The sequence below is a fragment of the Pelmatolapia mariae genome, linkage group LG16_19, assembly GCF_036321145.2.
Source record: "Pelmatolapia mariae isolate MD_Pm_ZW linkage group LG16_19, Pm_UMD_F_2, whole genome shotgun sequence".
Classification (NCBI taxonomy): Eukaryota; Metazoa; Chordata; class Actinopteri; order Cichliformes; family Cichlidae; genus Pelmatolapia; species Pelmatolapia mariae.
In genome coordinates, this window is record NC_086241.1 from 21261748 (window position 1) to 21279043 (window position 17296).

Consider the following 17296-nt stretch of genomic DNA (forward strand, 5'->3'; position numbering starts at 1 on the left):
GGAAGGTTACCGTGTGAAATCACCAGATCATGTACTTGTTAAAATCTAGGCTTTAAAGATATGTTGTTGTCTTGTATTTGTCTTCAAATATACTGCTGCGTGCTTGGGAGTTGATTCAGTTGCTGGTAGCAATATGATAGGCATCCCCTAATCCATTTGTGCTCTCTCTCTCTTGCTCTCTCTCTCTCTCTCTGTTAGCCTCTCTCACACGCATGGCTACAGCTGAAGGAAATCCTACTTTATTTATGAGATGTAAGGCTCAGAATGCCTCAGGGGTCTCCTGAGAATTAAATACTGCACACATTCTGTTTTTCCGCTGTTGAGTGTCTCTTTGTTGCTTTCACATGCACACAATCATATACACTTGCTACAGGACATCTATTTACCCAGTCTGCTGTTTTTTGGGTTGGCAGAGCTACAGTTGTTAGAACACGACCTTGGGAGGGCAGAAAGAGCTGCCGGCAGATGTGTGTACGGTGCTTCACTGTTTTATGTGGAAGAAATTATATCATCTGCATGTCGTGGAAGGAGAAATGGCATCCGGCGCTCAGGCCACACTAAATTGGCATTGAAGTGTAGTGTAAAATGTCAAGCTATGGATGCCTGTGGTGCAGAAAACCATATAATATGAGCAGGAGAGCTCAGATGGTAAGATGTATTTAAACTGTTTTATGTTATCAGCAAAAGAAGTGGCCAGCAAGGAGAACACACTGATGGCACGAAATGGCACATTTCCAGCTTTATCTACCCTCAAATCATAGAGAATATACAGCACCACTGTAACTTAGTTGGCTGATTTTAAAACATGGCTGCTAAGAACCCGAATGGACCTTGTCTGTATATTCATTAAAAGGCTTTGTACCTTTAACATATTGACACTTTCATTTTCACCACACTGTTCTGGTGTTTTCCATGGGTAAAACAGTTATGTAATACAGACAAATAAACATGTGAAAGAAAGAGAAGCAGAGACGCTTTAACAACTTTCTTTTGAAGCTTGTTAAAGAGTTCCCAAGTGTCTTGGAAAATGTAGATAAATATAGATCATGGAACATCCTTGGTCAGGGAAAATGAATAACATGGTAAACTATCCTGGAAAATGTTTTCTTCAGATGCGGTGAGCATTAGTGTACAGGCCAGACGCATGGGAATGTAGATGGAGTATGCAAAATCTTTGTTTTTGTTTTTATATGCTGATCATTAAGCAAAGTGGTTGACTAAGATATCTGAAAAGGCTCAGATTTAAAAAAGAAAGACAAAACAAAAAAATCCCAGATTCTGATACTAATGCTATAATCACAATTTCAGAAGCCTAAAATAATTTCACTACATGCTGTTTCACGAGAGATTTAAAAAAAAAAAAAAAATTCCATTTATTCTCCCATGCTTTCCGGAGAAAGAGAGACTTTATGGTGTGTTAACTCTGAGACCTTTTTGCTGGATTGTTTTTGATTCTTGTGAGGTTGGAGGAAAAGAAACGAGCCCCCTGAGTAAAGGAAACAAATGTATGCACTCAGAGTCTGATGACACAGTCATTTACAGTGATATTACTTAGGAGATCTGCTTAATGAAGACTTAGACACATACTATTTTAAAAATAAGCCACTGTCAAAGGATGACTATGAATAAAGAATGCTGTAAATTATCCACATATGCACAGGGGTGTAGAAGTTGTTCAACAGGTCTGCATTGAATTGCACCACTCTTTTTGCATTGCTTTTACTACATCAGTCTGTTCTCTCTTGGGAGCTTCAATGTAGGATCTGATCAAAGAGAATAATTCAGGTCCATAGCCGAGGGAGGAGTAGAATGAAAACCAAATGGAGTTGAGGGCACAGAGAGAAGGTAAAACTTGGGATGGGTAATAGTCAGCAGTGGTTCGTGTTACACAAAAAAGAATGGGTGTAGAATAGTTTCAGAAGACTTTGCTCAGTGTTCTTGTTTCCTCACTTTCTAACGTAGTCTTTCACAACATATTCTGAGTGTTGAGTATTAACATGAAATGAGTGCATTGGTTCATTGGGTGGTTATTTCCTCATACAGCGTTGGACCGTTGCTAGTGCACGGCATGCAATCTTACCCCTTTTAAATATGTAATGCTTTAAGTCGAAGAAGCAATTTATACACACAACAGTCATTTTGAATTGTTTATTTTCCATGTTAATGTATTAAACTACAGTCCAATTGTGCATGCTTATGGTCGCTGTACACTTGTCAAGTTAGCTATTTGAGAGTAAAAAATATTAGTAAAAAAGGCTTTCATTTTCCCATTTTTGCTTCTTTGATCATATATGTTCCTGTTTTTTGTTTGTTTGTTTTTTAAAATAATACATGTAGTGGTGCACCTGTCCTAGAGCATCGTGTCAAGAGTTTAAACTTCCACTCATACTGGGAAACAACCAAATTTTGTACTAATCCATTGAAGTATTAGGTTTTTGTTTGCACTTTGCTTTGTACTGACCGACAGACGCACACATGACATGTTTGTGCTACTGCTATAATGTGTACTCGAGATCTAATGTTGCTCTGACAGGAATCTGCAGTTTGCATTAAAATAGACGTCATATTTTCTAGTTAAGGTAAAGGAGTGCATTAGAAGTAAGGGCTTGTTGAACCTGAGCTTGCAGTGGTCAAACATGCTTTATTATAATAACTTCCTGGAGGGTGTTGTATTGTGAGTAATAGTAGCAGTTACTTGCTTGGTTGTGAGCTATTGTTCTGTGATTTGTTTTCTGATGCCTTACTTTACATCAACATTGCAGATCAAGTCTTTTTAAACTATCCAACATTTTTGAGAGTCATGAATGGGACGCAGCAATTTCAAAAAGATAAGAAACCAGTCTTTGTTTCCTGTAGTATGGGAACTTTGTGATGCAGTTGAAAGTGAACAATGTTGATGGTGATTTAACTCTTGGGGAAAGTATTGTTTTTGCAGAGTATGTGTATATCATTTCCAAGTTACTTTAATGAACACATAATCAGACAGGGTTTTTGACCATTTGCCAGCATATCTGTGATATACTGTGGTTGTGTTAAATTCTGTATTTAGGGCTGAGACCAGATAATATCCTATATAAAAGTAGAAGGTAAAAGTAAAGTGAATAAACAATAAACGTTTAATAAAATCAGTTCTGTATTATTATTCTGAATTATCAACATTTTTTGCCATAGTTAGCAACGTGCATGTCATAGGTTTTTGTATGTGATGTCATTAAAATGACCGTAGTTAATGACGGTTTGCCTTATAATTAAGTATCCTCTGGAAGAACAGTTCATATTAAGAAGAAATTGTTGGGGGGAAAAATTGAGGGGTCCAGCTGTAGCCAATTTCACAGAAATGATTTGGACAGCTGTAACGAGGGAGTTGTATCTGATCTGTATCTGGTGCGTTATTTCATAACCCCACTTATTCATTTATGAAGATGCCACAGCTTGCATTTTGATACACTGATTGCTTACAGGTGAAGAGAGAAAGATTAATCATTGTTACGGTGTTACCGGGAAACCTTGGGACTTGACATTCATGTGGACATAAACGTAGTTAGAGACAAAACACACACCGCAAGTGCAAGGGTGCTGCCTCCTCCAAACGCCTAATGCCCCCCCCCCCAATAGAAAAGTCTAAAAAAAAAAAAAAAAAAAAAAGACAATTATTGTCAGGAATATTCTTTCTTGATGAATATGGCATAGAGCCCAAGGTGATGACCCAGCATTCAAACCCCCGAGATCCCAATCCAATTATGCCTTTACGGAATGCATCATGAAGAAGTGCGAGCGGGCAAAACTCCACCCTACCACTCAGGGGACCCTAATGATGCGCAAACCCAGCAATCCTATATCTATATCCTTTTAACTTTTTATTATGAAACCAGGAGTTCCTACAAAAAAACAAAACAAAACAAGTGGTTTTTATTTTGTGGCAAATTTCTGAACAAAATGATATATTTTAAGTCCACTTCATTAATGTCCTCTGTAAAATGTGTATATATATTTTTTAAAAAGTACCCAATTTAAATTTGGCATATTCCTTCTTGAAGTCACCTCCTTGTGCATGTCTGGACTGATTTCAGTGCTGCTGCTATTTTTTTGGAAATCATGTTTTAGCAATTGTCTCAGCAGTGCTTATGTCCTGTGTGCCAAAACAACTATTACAACTGTTCAACTTAAATTTAATTTTCAGGAAAGTACTTGTTACATCTGGTTGGTGGTGGCCAGAAAATACTAGGATTTTCTGTGTGCTGGCATATTTTGATAAACTGGTATGCATCGCAGGTCAGAACCTGGTCCTGGTCTGGTCCAAGGTCATTTAATTGAGGTGCACAAGTAGTCTGAAAGGGAGTCGCATATTTTGAAACCTTAAATATGCTATTTTAGTGAGTAACACTTAACAGTCTTAATTATGAGGGCCAGATAAACTCTAGTTTCTGATCTCGATTATACATAGGAATAGTAGTGGTAGAATAGTTATGTTATAACAATATAGTTTATATTTTATGTCTTGCATATTTCCACAACCATATCCATAATCACATACTGTGTATGGTATCATTGTATATAGTGTATTATCTTACTTATTTTATATTTGTTTGTATTTTATTTGTATTTTTTGTATTTTCCTTCTGATATCTATACCTGAGCTGAGGTAATGCAAAAATTTCCCTGCCGTGGGATCAATAAAGTCTTCTCTTATCTTATAAGATAGTTGCAAATGACTTATGGGACAAGAGTGGGAAATTCTTCTGAACTTGCCTGAGACATGTCCAGTTTTAAGATTCCAGGGTCAAACTAATCCACTGATGGTCTGTGTCCCACAAACTTGATTGCTTTGAATGAATTAACACTTGTTTGAGTGATTTTACAATACTGAAACAGTCTAGAAAGAGCATATTTCTCTTATATTGGCTTCTCTTCATTGGCTCCACGTTAAATCCAGAATTGACTTTAAAATCCTTCTCCTCAAATACAGAACCTTGTCCTTAATAATCAAGCCCCATCTTAATTTAAAGACCTCACAGTACCATATCGCCCCAATAGAGCACTTTAGTACTGGTTTACGTCTGGTTCCTAGGGTATTTAAAAGTAGAATGGGAGAAAGAGTGTTCAGCTTTCAGGCCCCTGAACTGCTCCCAGTTTGGATTCAGGAAAAAGACACGCTCTACTTTTAGGATCACACTTAAGACTTTGATAAAGCTTATAGTTACGACTAGATGGGGTGACCCTGAAGCCTTCTTTAGTTATGCTGCTAGGCTTAGGATACTGTGGGCTTGTCATGATGCACTGAGCATTCTTTCTTCCCACTGTTGCCCAAGTCAACCATCTGTCCTCTGCTTTGGTCAACTGCAATCCACACACATAATGCAGCAGACATGAACACAGGATTAAGTAGTTTTCACACAGGGACTCCATCCCTGAGCTTTTCTAGACATTACTTGACGGAGATGCATTTGAAAACACAAATATGCAACCCAGTCAAATCAGTCGTAGCAACTCTCTAGTGTGATGTAGGTCAGTGTGGCGTGAGATTGACTAAAATTGTGATGGTATGAGACAGGGCAGGGAATAATAATAGTAGTTGCAGGTAGCAAGTGGTCATCATGTGTCCTGCATACCTGTATCAGCATACTCCAAAGTAGGGCTGTTCGATATAACGATATATATCGGATGATGATATAAAAACATCTATCGTTTCATTTTACGCTATCGTTTGTTTCGTGGTGTCGCAAAATAAGCTGTTTACAGCAATATTTTTTCATCGTTTTGATGGTCACTGTAGTGGCTATATTAATTTCTTAAAGTTCTCTCTTTCTCTTATATTTAATATAACCACACTACGGACGGACAAACGCCTGCTTTTATGCGTTGTGGTTAGCAACAACGACGGTAAAACCATCACGTGTCCGCTTGTTTATCTTCCACATACGGTAACCCTTTCACAATAAAGCTCAAGATCCTGTTGAGACTTTTCAAAATAAACCGAATCACGTAAAAGAGTATGCAGAGTATTTATGGATGAGAAGCAAAAAAGAGCCGTCAGGTGCTAAAAAATAAACCTTAGACTCAAATGTTAGAACCGGCTTTCCCCCGCAGCAATGCCGTGTAATAAATACTCACAAAGAAACGGCGGCCGTTACAACATATGTCTAAAGATGTATAGTTTTATGCACTGGTTAAAACACTTGACTCCTGGTACACGACGCCCAGCTGGAAAAAATTCACGCAAGTTGAGCTGCCTGAAATTCACAGAATTTACAGAAAATGTTAAATTTTTGTGATTTATATCTTTATCGGACGATGTCTTATATCGGGATATGAGATTTTGGTCATATCGCACAGCCCTACTCCAAAGCCATTTCCAGACTGCAATACAATTAACCAATATAAAGACTTGTCTTTTGAAAAAGCTTAGTGTTTGGGCACCACTTTAGTCTTGATGTGCAGAGCGCAGATCCTTGGAGGCATGGTTTATGGTGAGGGATTAGGAAAATAGTCTGGTACACTTAATTAAACATGTCTGTAGCTTAAAGCCAGTGCACCATCTTTGGTGTTTGGCTTGGAAGTGACCCTTTTCACACATTTTTTCCCCTCTCTTTATTGCTCTCTCTCGAGCTTTGTCACAGACACAAACACAGCATCACCTCAGGTGCTTTATGTCTCCACTCCAATCGAGAGAAAACATTGCCATTGTACATCAAAGCTGTGTTCACTACACTCGCCCCACTGTGCTTTACAATGCTTGCCTTTTGTTGTTCTGCCAAGGGAGATGAATACTATAGTATCACACTGTTAAAAATAGAGACTTTCTATTCCTTATGTGAACCAGGGCTACAAAACTGGATAAAACAGATACAAGAAAACAATGCTAATAGGTGATGCCTTGGAGCGGGGAGAGGTTGTGCACAGAGGTTTGGGTTATGAAATTTACAGAAAACAAGGTGCACAGTAGAGCAGTGTCATGTGTTTGGAGTGCAGGGAGGTGTGCGAAGTGAACAAGCTCTGCACTGTTATCGAAGGCAGTTAAAGTAGGCGTCAAGGAGTAGAGAAAACAACCCAAGTTAGAAGTCAGCTATTTAAGCGTGAAGAGGAGAGAAAATAGGGAATTTAGCAGGAACTCGATGCAGTAGGGATTCAGTGTTGTTTATCATCGTTCACTGCAATCATTACGATGGAATAATGATATAAAATTAACCTGATTTCACTGCTGTGTTGCTAAATTAAGAAAATGCTAATTAAAACAGCAACTCGCATAATGCAATCATTAAAAAAAAAAAAGTTTAAATAGGAAACGCTTAAGTAGGAAAAACACCACCTGCCATTTGTCTGCAGAGATCATGTGTGATGCAGGGATTGGTAAGGCACATCATGTCCTGCTGTAGTAATCACTGATTTGTTGATTAGTGGATATTGTACAGTTGTATCTTAACATCAACATATTAAATAACACTTCACATTCAGAACAGATTCACTGTTGAGATTAAGTGTTAAATATACATTTTTATGTAATTTTTAACATGAAATACATAAGTTATTATCAAATATGTTAACACCAACCTTTTTCTTTAATGGTGTCTTCATAAGGCATTTGGAAACACTCTTCTAGTCCCCCCCCCCTTTTTTTCTTTTTTCTATTTTAAACCCCTGCGAGTGAAAAAGGGACCACCCATGATTATTGTCATGGAGATCGATTTAACAATTTTGGCTCTGTATAGGAGAGAAAAGCTGAAGTCATGACAGAAAATAAAAGTGACATGTGAAAAATTGCTTATAGAGAGGAAGGTCCTGTTAAAGAAGGAAGTTTCTTTCATTGGTTTTTAGGCAGCTTAAGATTTATGGTTGTGTTGTGACACTGCAAGATTGCTGCATCAGTGGTTGAAGTGAACTGGACTGATTCTTATTGATTATATAAAAATGCACAGTATGCTATGGCAACTACAAATTTCAATGCATCTATTTTTTTTTTTTTTTTTTCAATTAGTCTTTTGGTGCTTTAATACATACCCTAAAATTTCCATGACATGGTTTTTGTTTTTGGTTTTTTTGTTGGTTTGTTTGTGTGTTTTTTGTTTGTTTTTGTTTTCTGGTTTGCTTTTACTTGTTACCACTGCCACATTTTGTGTATACGCAAAAGGTATCAAAAGCCCTTACTAGCACTTCTAGTGCTTTTAAACAAGCAGGCCCCAAAAGCAAGCCCCTGCTTGTTTGTTTGGCCTTATGTCAAGTGATTTTTGTCCCCCATGAGAAGCAGTTAATACTCTCATTAATACAAACACCCAAAGCTTTTAATACGAGTTGACATGCTGGATATAATTTGGCGCTTTTGTGAAGACTATTGCCATCTGTGTGCTGAATGCTCGCGCTCCAGCTCGGCTCATGGGAACAGTCGGATGCTTTTCTGCTAGAGCAGCAGGAATTTTAGTATATTGCTTTCAGAGGGTTAAACAGAAAACTTTCTAAACTCTGTTTTCAGGTGGCTGCGTGCACCTGAATTGCACAAGCTCAGCATATTAACTTGTGGCTTGTGTGCATGTAATCATATTTTGGGGCTGTGTGTATTTGTAATTATAGTTTAAATAGATTCACTCTACAGGCACAGAGGATTTGGAACTTTAATCACAGGCTATGTAGTACATAAACTGATCTTATATAGAGGGGAAAAAAACTTTAAAAGATGCTAAAAAGGTACTGAATGCTAAATGCCCCAATATAAGGCAATTGAAGTACGTAATGATAGTAGGATGCTTAAGCCTGCCTTTGATTTTGTTTAATCTCATCCACAAATCCCAAACTTAAAAGCACAGTGCTGGATAGTGTAGTATCACTTTAAAACCTCATACTTGAACGTTTATTTGGCTTTACTTTTGGATACTTCTGTTTATATGTTTCTTTTGGGGTCTACTGCTCAGACTCAATGGAATCATCATAAAACAGGGCTGGATTTTTAGGGATGTTATTACTAGAGTTGGCTGTGTTTGTTCTCTGGTTTAGATTGTGCTTTGCAGCTTTGGAAAAGTTGAATTTGATAAAGCCTGCTCTGTCATCAGATGTTCAGTCATATGGTGTTGTGATAGCAGGCCGGGTTCTATTTGTGTGGTCTGAGTGTGCCTTCTTCTCAGTCCTATTTTGAGAAGACAGCAAGAAGCGCTTTTGGTGTTGTATTCGAGCTGTCCTCGAGTGGTTTGAGTTTGGTGCTTTTTTTTTTCTTCTTCTTTTTATTATTTTGATGGCATCCATGTGTATAGCACCCATTTATTTTCCTGAAACTGAAGAGCACTCGCCAACCTCAATACGGAGGCAGATGAGCTCATGTCATATACCACACCCTCTGTTGAAGGGCTGTGAGAGACAGAAAATGTACTTTGTGTGTGAGTGGGTGATGCACTGAAAGCCTATCGAGAGGATGTAACATATTGCTGTTTAACAACGTAGCTGCCACACTTTTTCAGCCTGCAAAACTGGGGTAAATGAGACGGCAGCAGGCATACATGTGGAAAATATTGTCAACACTGACTGTATGTGAAAGGCATTAAATGCTGCTCTGGCATGGTTATGTTGCTGGAGACGAATCATTCTGTGAAGAGGACCATTAGGCCTCGTTAAATTGCAGAGCCTTGTCCAGAGTGGCTGTAGCAGTGAATCTGGCTTCCTCATGTTTCAGTCTGTTCAGTGCACTCCAAATGCTTCCGACACTGATCGCCAGCAGGGAGTAAAGCAGTCCTCCTTCCTGTGAGAAGCAACTATTGCAAACAGTGTGGAGTGGAGGGGGAGGTGGAAGTGTTCTCCCATTGGCTGAATTTTGGCTAGCTTTGACCTGAATGCTGAACACGGAAAGCTCTGCCAGACGTGTTTTTTTTTTTTTTTTTTTTTTTTCACCCTTTAAACATCCCCTCTTTTTTTCATAATCCTCTTTTACTTTCACCCTCTCTTTGTGCACATTTGAAAGGGCCTCTAACCCCCCCCTTAGAAGGGAGTTGTGAAGTGCTGGTGAAGCCCAGCTCAGCAGTCTGCTGCTCATCTTTTCTCTCATAACTCTCTTAGCTGAATAATGGGGGGTTATGAGAGAAGCACTCAAATGTGTGTCTCCCCCCCCCCTTTTTCAAATTCACACTCGCCTAAATTGGTTTATTTTCTTTTCCTGTATATTTGTGTGCGTTCATGCAGAGAGAGACCTTTTTGTTTAGCCACCTGTCTTGTTTGTTAATAATACCAAGGAAGTCATTTGATCCTATTAAATGACAATTCTTTCTAATTTTCTTTCTTTAGCAGATCCTGTTTTTAAGCTCAGTTCACTGTATCAAAAAAGGCATTCAGACTGTATTAACTGCCTTGATGGATTTCATTGCAACAGCAAGAGCGATGTGGGTATCACAGTGAGCTGTGATACAGCTGCCACTGTGTCATACATGATAGCTGACAGAGGATGACAGATTTTATTTGAAGCAGCATTGCCATCACTCTGCCTGATGCAAGGATGGCAAAGAGACAGAAATTGGCCTAATGGTTGATAGGTGGTGCAGTGCTCATGATAGGATGGTGGGGAAAAACAGTCACATATTATTCAGTTACTCTGGTGCAATGTGTAATCACTTTGTTTTGCTGCTGTTCAGCAGTTGTGCTTTGTATGTTTAGTATTTTCCAACAACTTAAAAAAAAAAAAACAGGACCTAAGCAGTGTCTGCACAGGCATCTGGATGGTAGCTTGCAAGGCAGGAAGGCTGTAGCTGTTAGTACTGCTAACTTTAGTCCCAATCTCCACACTATTGCATCATGTCTGTGCAACGTTATACCTACAATTTAAAATGTGGTTTGATTAATGAAGAATGTAATTAACAGTTTCTAATGGATCTTTAATGTTTTAATCAGGCCAGTGTGTCATTGTTACGGAGTTTATACTGACATTTAAGACTGTCTTAGTTTGGATTAGTTTTGTTATTTTGGTTAGCCTTACTACTCACTTATGTTTTTGCTCAAATACTCTCTGTAGTAAGCTGATATCAACAGATACATAAGGCTGACTCATTTCGCACTCCCCATAACATGACGGTACTGTGGCTTTTTTTTTCATGTGTTTTCTACCTGTTTGTCACTGCAGTCTCATCTAATAATCATCAGTTGTTCCTTAATGAGTACTCGCTAGGGTGACACCAGTGGGGTGGAAAAAAGTAAGCACATAAAGTTCAGTTAAGTGCAGCAAGACCTGCTGTTACGCTCTAGAGTTTATACAATGGATTATATGTGACACTGACATTTTGTGATGACAGCAAATCGGTTGAGGGAATGAGTTGGTTGCATGTTCGCAGCTGTTAATTTGTTTGTCAAAAGTATAACCACGAATGAGCTCAGATCTAGGAATCAGTGTAATTGCTTTTTACTTGATTTGTTCAAATTTAGTTGCGCTACAAGCGTGAAAACGACTTTCAGCTCAAAGGTCTGAGTGATTGTAACAACCACTCTTGTGTAGAAGTTTGGCCAGATTTATTGCTGTTGAACATTTCTTATGTGCTTTATACAACATCTTAAAAGCGACAACTGTAAAATATTATACAGCATATAACCAATCAGACTTCCTCGGGTTTAGTGTAATCATGCAACCGAAGTAGCTCGGCCTAGAAGCTGTAGCCTGGGGCAGATAAAGGCCACAGCACGTTCACATACCTCCTGTCTCCTAGAAGAGTTGACGTCACTGTCCCTCATCTTGTCATAAATCTGCCTTTTCACTTCAATTTCCTGCCCTCTCCAAAGAAACACAGCTGCTGCTTTTCGTCTTTTCCTGAAAATCAAACTGTCCCTTCTGTCTCTTTTTTTCCTACTGAATTCTTTGTGGTGCACTTAAAGTTGTCACCTCCTGGAAAGTTGAGTAATTTAACTTAGGGTGAACTTAAGTTATGACAGCATTGCACAACCTTCCTCCTTTCCTTTCTTCTGTTGTCCGTGCTCAAGCCCGTGAAGAAATCCAGTTTGACAGCCTTAGTGACGGCAAGCAGAGACACATTCATGAGTGCAGATTTCATCTGCTCAAACTGTTGCATTTCAGTTTTTATTGTTCTGTTGCAGAGACAGAAAGCGGCTATTAGACGCTGTCTTGCAGTGACACACAACCCTGCTTTCAGCTGTAACTGTAAGAATGTATTCTGTATCGGCTGCACTGTCTCTGCGGTCGTGGCCTAATTGAAGCAGAATTGAATCTCTCCGGTTGAAAAAACAGCCGGAGCTTTAGAGTGCTTCCATTTGCATTTCATAAAATGTAGCCTACCCAGAAGATATCAATCGTTCCACCAGTAATGGAATCTTTTTATACGGTCTAATTTGTGCAGCTCCTCTTCTCATGAGTCATAAATCTCTTTTGTGGTTGTTCTTTATCTGTGCTATGCCCTCTCATTAAAGACTAAAATGTAAATGTGATTATAGGCGTAAGGGAATATACAATCCCTCTGCATTATAAATCTGTGCTGCTGATTGTTTCCCTTGTGTCCAGTCCATGTACTTTTGTGCTCATATATGCATACATATGCTCCCCATGCTTGTGCTTGTCTGTCTTGAACCCTGAACTTTGTTACTGCTGTTATTCGGTGCCTCACAATAGCTTCCTGATAGCCTTACATTAGATTAGACTGTAGATATCAGACGGGCAGTTTTATTTGATTAAGTTGCTTGGCAATAGATGGCAAAAAAGCTTTATAACACCCCTTTCAACTGTCAATTATTTAACTTATCCGTATCTTCAAAAGGGTCCTTATAATCTCCACTAATTTCTCGTCAGTCATGTCTTGAAGTAATCGAGCTTCCACTTGTAGACTCCTTACTTGGCAGAGAGCTAAATATAAACTGGATTGTTAAGATGGTTCTCATACCATGAGGTGGCTTTTATCACAGAGCGGATTTTCACAAACTGGAGTAAAAAATTCCATCAAACATTCCTTATATCTCTGTGCAGATTTCCCCCAAATTTGGTTGCATCATAAGTGATTCCTTGTCAATGCCTCACGTCGAATGACCTTACCTAAAGCTTGGTGAAGTAGAGCATGTAATTGCTCACTGTCTGTCAGAAAAATCTAATAGGCAAAGTAATGTGCATGTGTGTGCGTGCTAGAGAGGGTGAATGCAAAATGAGCACACAAATTGATTTTGTGTGTTTGTGTTGTTTTCTACCAAAGAAGTCCTTTGAGAATTTTCTTTTTTTGAGGGGTTGATGTTTTTAGCACCGTTATCCTGAAAAAGAAATAGTTTGCCAATAAGAATTTTATTAGCAGTTTGAAGAGTTGTTCTAGTCTCCATCCAATGAATTATCTATTTAAATTTTGATTAAATATGACTCACAAACATGAGATTGTCATATTTAGCTTGCTTACGTAATCTAGCCTTCTGATAGACTGGAACCCCCGTACAGAATGCAGAATAATGCCCAGTGTGAGCTGGGATAAGCGGTTTAATAACTGTGTGCAGGGATGAGTATGGATTATTTTTGTAATGACTTCTTATGTGTCACAGCAGTGCAGAGCCTCACATAAACTCACCTCTAAATTATACTTTGCATTAGGGGGAAAAAAAATACATATTTTGACGTTTTGTAAAAGATGTTTTTGCAGTCTTTGTATTGTTAGTAATTGTCATTGTTAATAATGTTGGACAGCAAATCTGGTTAATAAGTAACAAAAGAGCAACTTTATGGTTGTGATTTATAGATTAAATATAACTTGCCTAATGGCTGGAGTCAGGTGATGAGTCAGAAGCGGTATTTCCTTATAATAATTAACTTATGTGCTTACTAATAGCACATAAGTGAATGTGTATACTGATGTACACCATTTGTATGGCAGTTTGCAAAGAGTTTTAGTCCTTGGCTCACTCCAGGTTTCTCTTCCCCCCCCACAGGAGGACTCCATGAAAGATGACAGAGGAGGTGATTGTTGTAGCCAAGTGGGACTACACGGCCCAGCAGGACCAGGAACTTGACATCCGTAAAAATGAGCGTCTCTTCCTCCTGGACGACTCGAAGACCTGGTGGCGTGTCCGCAACGCCTCCAATCAAACGGGATATGTGCCATCAAACTACGTCGAGCGCAAGAACAGCCTGAAGAAAGGCTCTCTTGTGAAGAACATCAAAGACACTCTGGGTAAGAGGAATTCAGTCACACGCTGCTTAGAAGTCAAAGGTTGCCTTGTGTGTACAAGTTGCTACTGCCAGGAGATTATTCTCAGTAAAAGCAGAAAATCTCTGCATCCTCTTTTCAATACTCTGTGCGCCGTGGTGGAGGAGATAAGATGCGGTGTTAAACAGTTGTCTGTGTGTGTGCACTTGTGTTTGCTTGAATTCTCTCTCTCAAAAAAAGTAAAATGATTTCTTCACCATGTCTACCCCCTTGCTGGGAGCTGTTACTGTGCCCTGCAGGGATCTTGTTGAGTTACCCATTGCTCTCAGCTGTCAGCACTCTTGTCTCTCAGTCCCCATTCGTGACTTGAATATATTAGAAATTATATGTTGACATAGCTGTCAGCCTGTGACAGGGATTGCAGAGAATATAGTATGGCTAAATGAATTAAATACATTTACCATTCACCATTTAAGCAACCTGATCAAAAATAGAGGTTTTCTTTGTAATAGCCAGTTATAAAAACAATATGGATGAAAGACAGCAAAGTTTGTCTGTTAGCATCAAGTATGACAAACTTTTAAAAGAAAAATAAGTGTAATTCTTTTATGTGCTTGCCTGTCGTGCAATCAAGACATCAACAGAGATATAGTAGAGTTTATATGTGACCTTATGCATAATACAGCAGCTTAAAGTGGCATAGACTGAATATGTGGCACACAGGGCTTTCACACGTGCCGGAGAGCATTGACTTTAACTTTTTGTACAGTAGCGGATGTTGGTATTTTGAGACATTCCTAAATTAACGGTGAGCTCCTTAGTGCGGCTGCAGAGTGGAGTCTATTTCTGAGCTTTCAGCTACGGCTCCAAAATATGATCTGTGATGGCTGTCAGGCATCCTGGTATTTGTTTAATTTATTATAACTCGTAGCAAGACAAATAGTCTCACAATGGGGTCCTGTTAGATATCAAGTATTCGAATAGCGCGTGTTCTAAGTTATTTTTACATATTTCTTTTGGACTTTAGGAGTAGGGTGACAAAATGATTGGGGAGAAGTTGCCCCGGAGTACAAATGCCACAGAGGTGACCACCGAGAAAAATAGCCTTCACAAATGAGATGGCCGATCGCTTACAGATTTGTGGTGTGTCCTGGTAAACAGCCGACATCAAGAAATAAGCCTGCTCTTGTTTTTTTGTAGCAGGAAAAGAGCCAGAGGCAGAGCAACACTGAAATTCATCTGTTTTGACACTTTTAGTATGACATACCTTTTTTGTGAAAGGAGAGAGAGACTGATATGGTGAGAAGGGGAAAAAATAGACATGCCTGCTGTTAAATTTTAACGGGGGGGGGATGATCAAGATGCGCAACTGGAATAAAAATAGTAACTGTGTGGCCCTGAAAGGCAGCCATATTTAGATTTGAGGGGAGGACAGTGAAGTGGAGAATAGAGAAAGAGCTGAAAGGAGTCTAGCCTAATGCTCTGATTACTCTCAGCTCTGTGGCTACCAGCCCTCGGGGAAACTCTGTAGCCTCATGTGGGCTAGCGTGGCACAGCCTGCCACTGTCACCCTCATAAGAGTTCACTGTGTACAGAGACAATAGCATCCCCTCACTCACTCCCCCACCTCAGTATTGTTCCCATCAGCTCTTTTCTCCGTCACTGTAGGTCTCTGCTTTTCTATGATCAGTGGTTTAATTAGTGGAGAAATCAACCGCCTAATGGTTGTGCGAGAATGATGGATTACCTCTCTGTCCCCTGACTAAGTTACATATCGACTACATCATTATGGCCTAGTTCCATTTCAGTCTAAGTAGCGTGCTTCCAGCTAGTAGCTCTTTAGTGTTAAAAGCCAGAGAAAATTCAATAGGCGAGTACCCTGTCATGATGAGGTGATGAGCAATAGGTGAGGTCGGCCGCTAATGGAACTTACACACTGAACTGGAGAATCTGATTGGCTGGGAGCTTGATTATTTCATCCTCTCAGTAGCCTGGCCTTTTTCTTCTATTTTTCATGTCTTCAGTCACTCCATTGTGTTTATGCAGCGTGTTGGTAGTCTATAATTATTGTTATCTTCAGCTTTTCCTTTTCATTTTCTGTGCTTTAATGTGGCTGTATCATCAACATCACTCGAGGCAAAATTGAACTCTAAATGGCTGCATGCTGCCTTGTGCCCCACTTTGCTCTCCCAGGAAATAAAAACAGTAATGACTGAAAGAATTCAGTTAAAGTCCTACTTAATCCTGAAACTGGGCCAGTACTCACTGTACAACATATTGAAAAGTTAGATTTCCATCCACTTGTGTGTTTTTTCTGTTTGTTTGTTTGGTTGTTTGTTTGTTTGTTTTTTTAAACAGCATATCTGCTGCGATCAGTGAGTGATGGTGTGTGGGTGAATATGGAGCTGTGCAAAGCACTTCTTCCTGTCTCAGGTTAAAAAGCGGCATACCCATGGCCCATTTCACTTAGCACTTTTTAATAAACATGGTCATTGTCAGTTCTAGGTTAAATAGACCTGTGTCCTGCTTAAACTATACAAGCTTCAAAAGAATGTGCAGCCATTTCAAGCACACTTTATTTTAGTCCTCTAGGTCTTGGGTTCTAGCAACTTCTGATCACCCATCTTTTTTAACACAACAGAGTAGGGCTGTTCGATATAGCGATATATATCGGATGACGATATAAAAACGTCTATCGTTTCCTATTACGCTATCGTTTGTTTCGTGGTGTCGTGAAATAAACTGTTTACAGCAATATTTTTTCATCGTTTTGATGGTCACTGTAGTGGCTATATTAATTTCTTAAAGTTCATTCTTTCTCTTATATTTAATATAACCACACTACGGACGGACAAGAGCCTGTTTTTACGTGTTGTCGTTAGCAACAATGATGGTAAAACCATCACGTGGCTCCGCTGTCCGCTTGTTTGTTTGTTTTCCCACGTAAACTTTTCACAATAAAGCTCAAGATCCTGTTGAGACCTTTCAAAATAAACCGAATCACGTGAAAGAGTATGCAGAGAGTTTACGGATGAGAAGCAAAAAAGAGCTGTCAGGTGCTAAAAAATAAACCTTAGACTCAAACGTTGAAAGAAAACGCCGGCCGTTACAACTTATGTCTAAAAATGTATAGTTTCATGCATCGGTTAAAACACTGGACTCCAGGTAAAGGACACCCAGCTGGAAACACTTCACGCAAGTCGAGTTGCCCG

General features: G+C 39.2%; 1 protein-coding gene across 1 annotated transcript in view; it reads left to right on the forward strand.

Annotated features, from left to right (window-relative positions):
* nck2a (NCK adaptor protein 2a) overlaps nt 1-17296 on the forward strand; it is a 41467-nt gene that overhangs the window by 13276 nt on the left and 10895 nt on the right. The window contains exon 2 of the mRNA XM_063499666.1: nt 13867-14108. Within this exon, the coding sequence (XP_063355736.1) occupies nt 13883-14108 (226 nt within the window). The 5' untranslated portion in view covers nt 13867-13882. The remainder of the gene's footprint in view (nt 1-13866; nt 14109-17296) is intronic.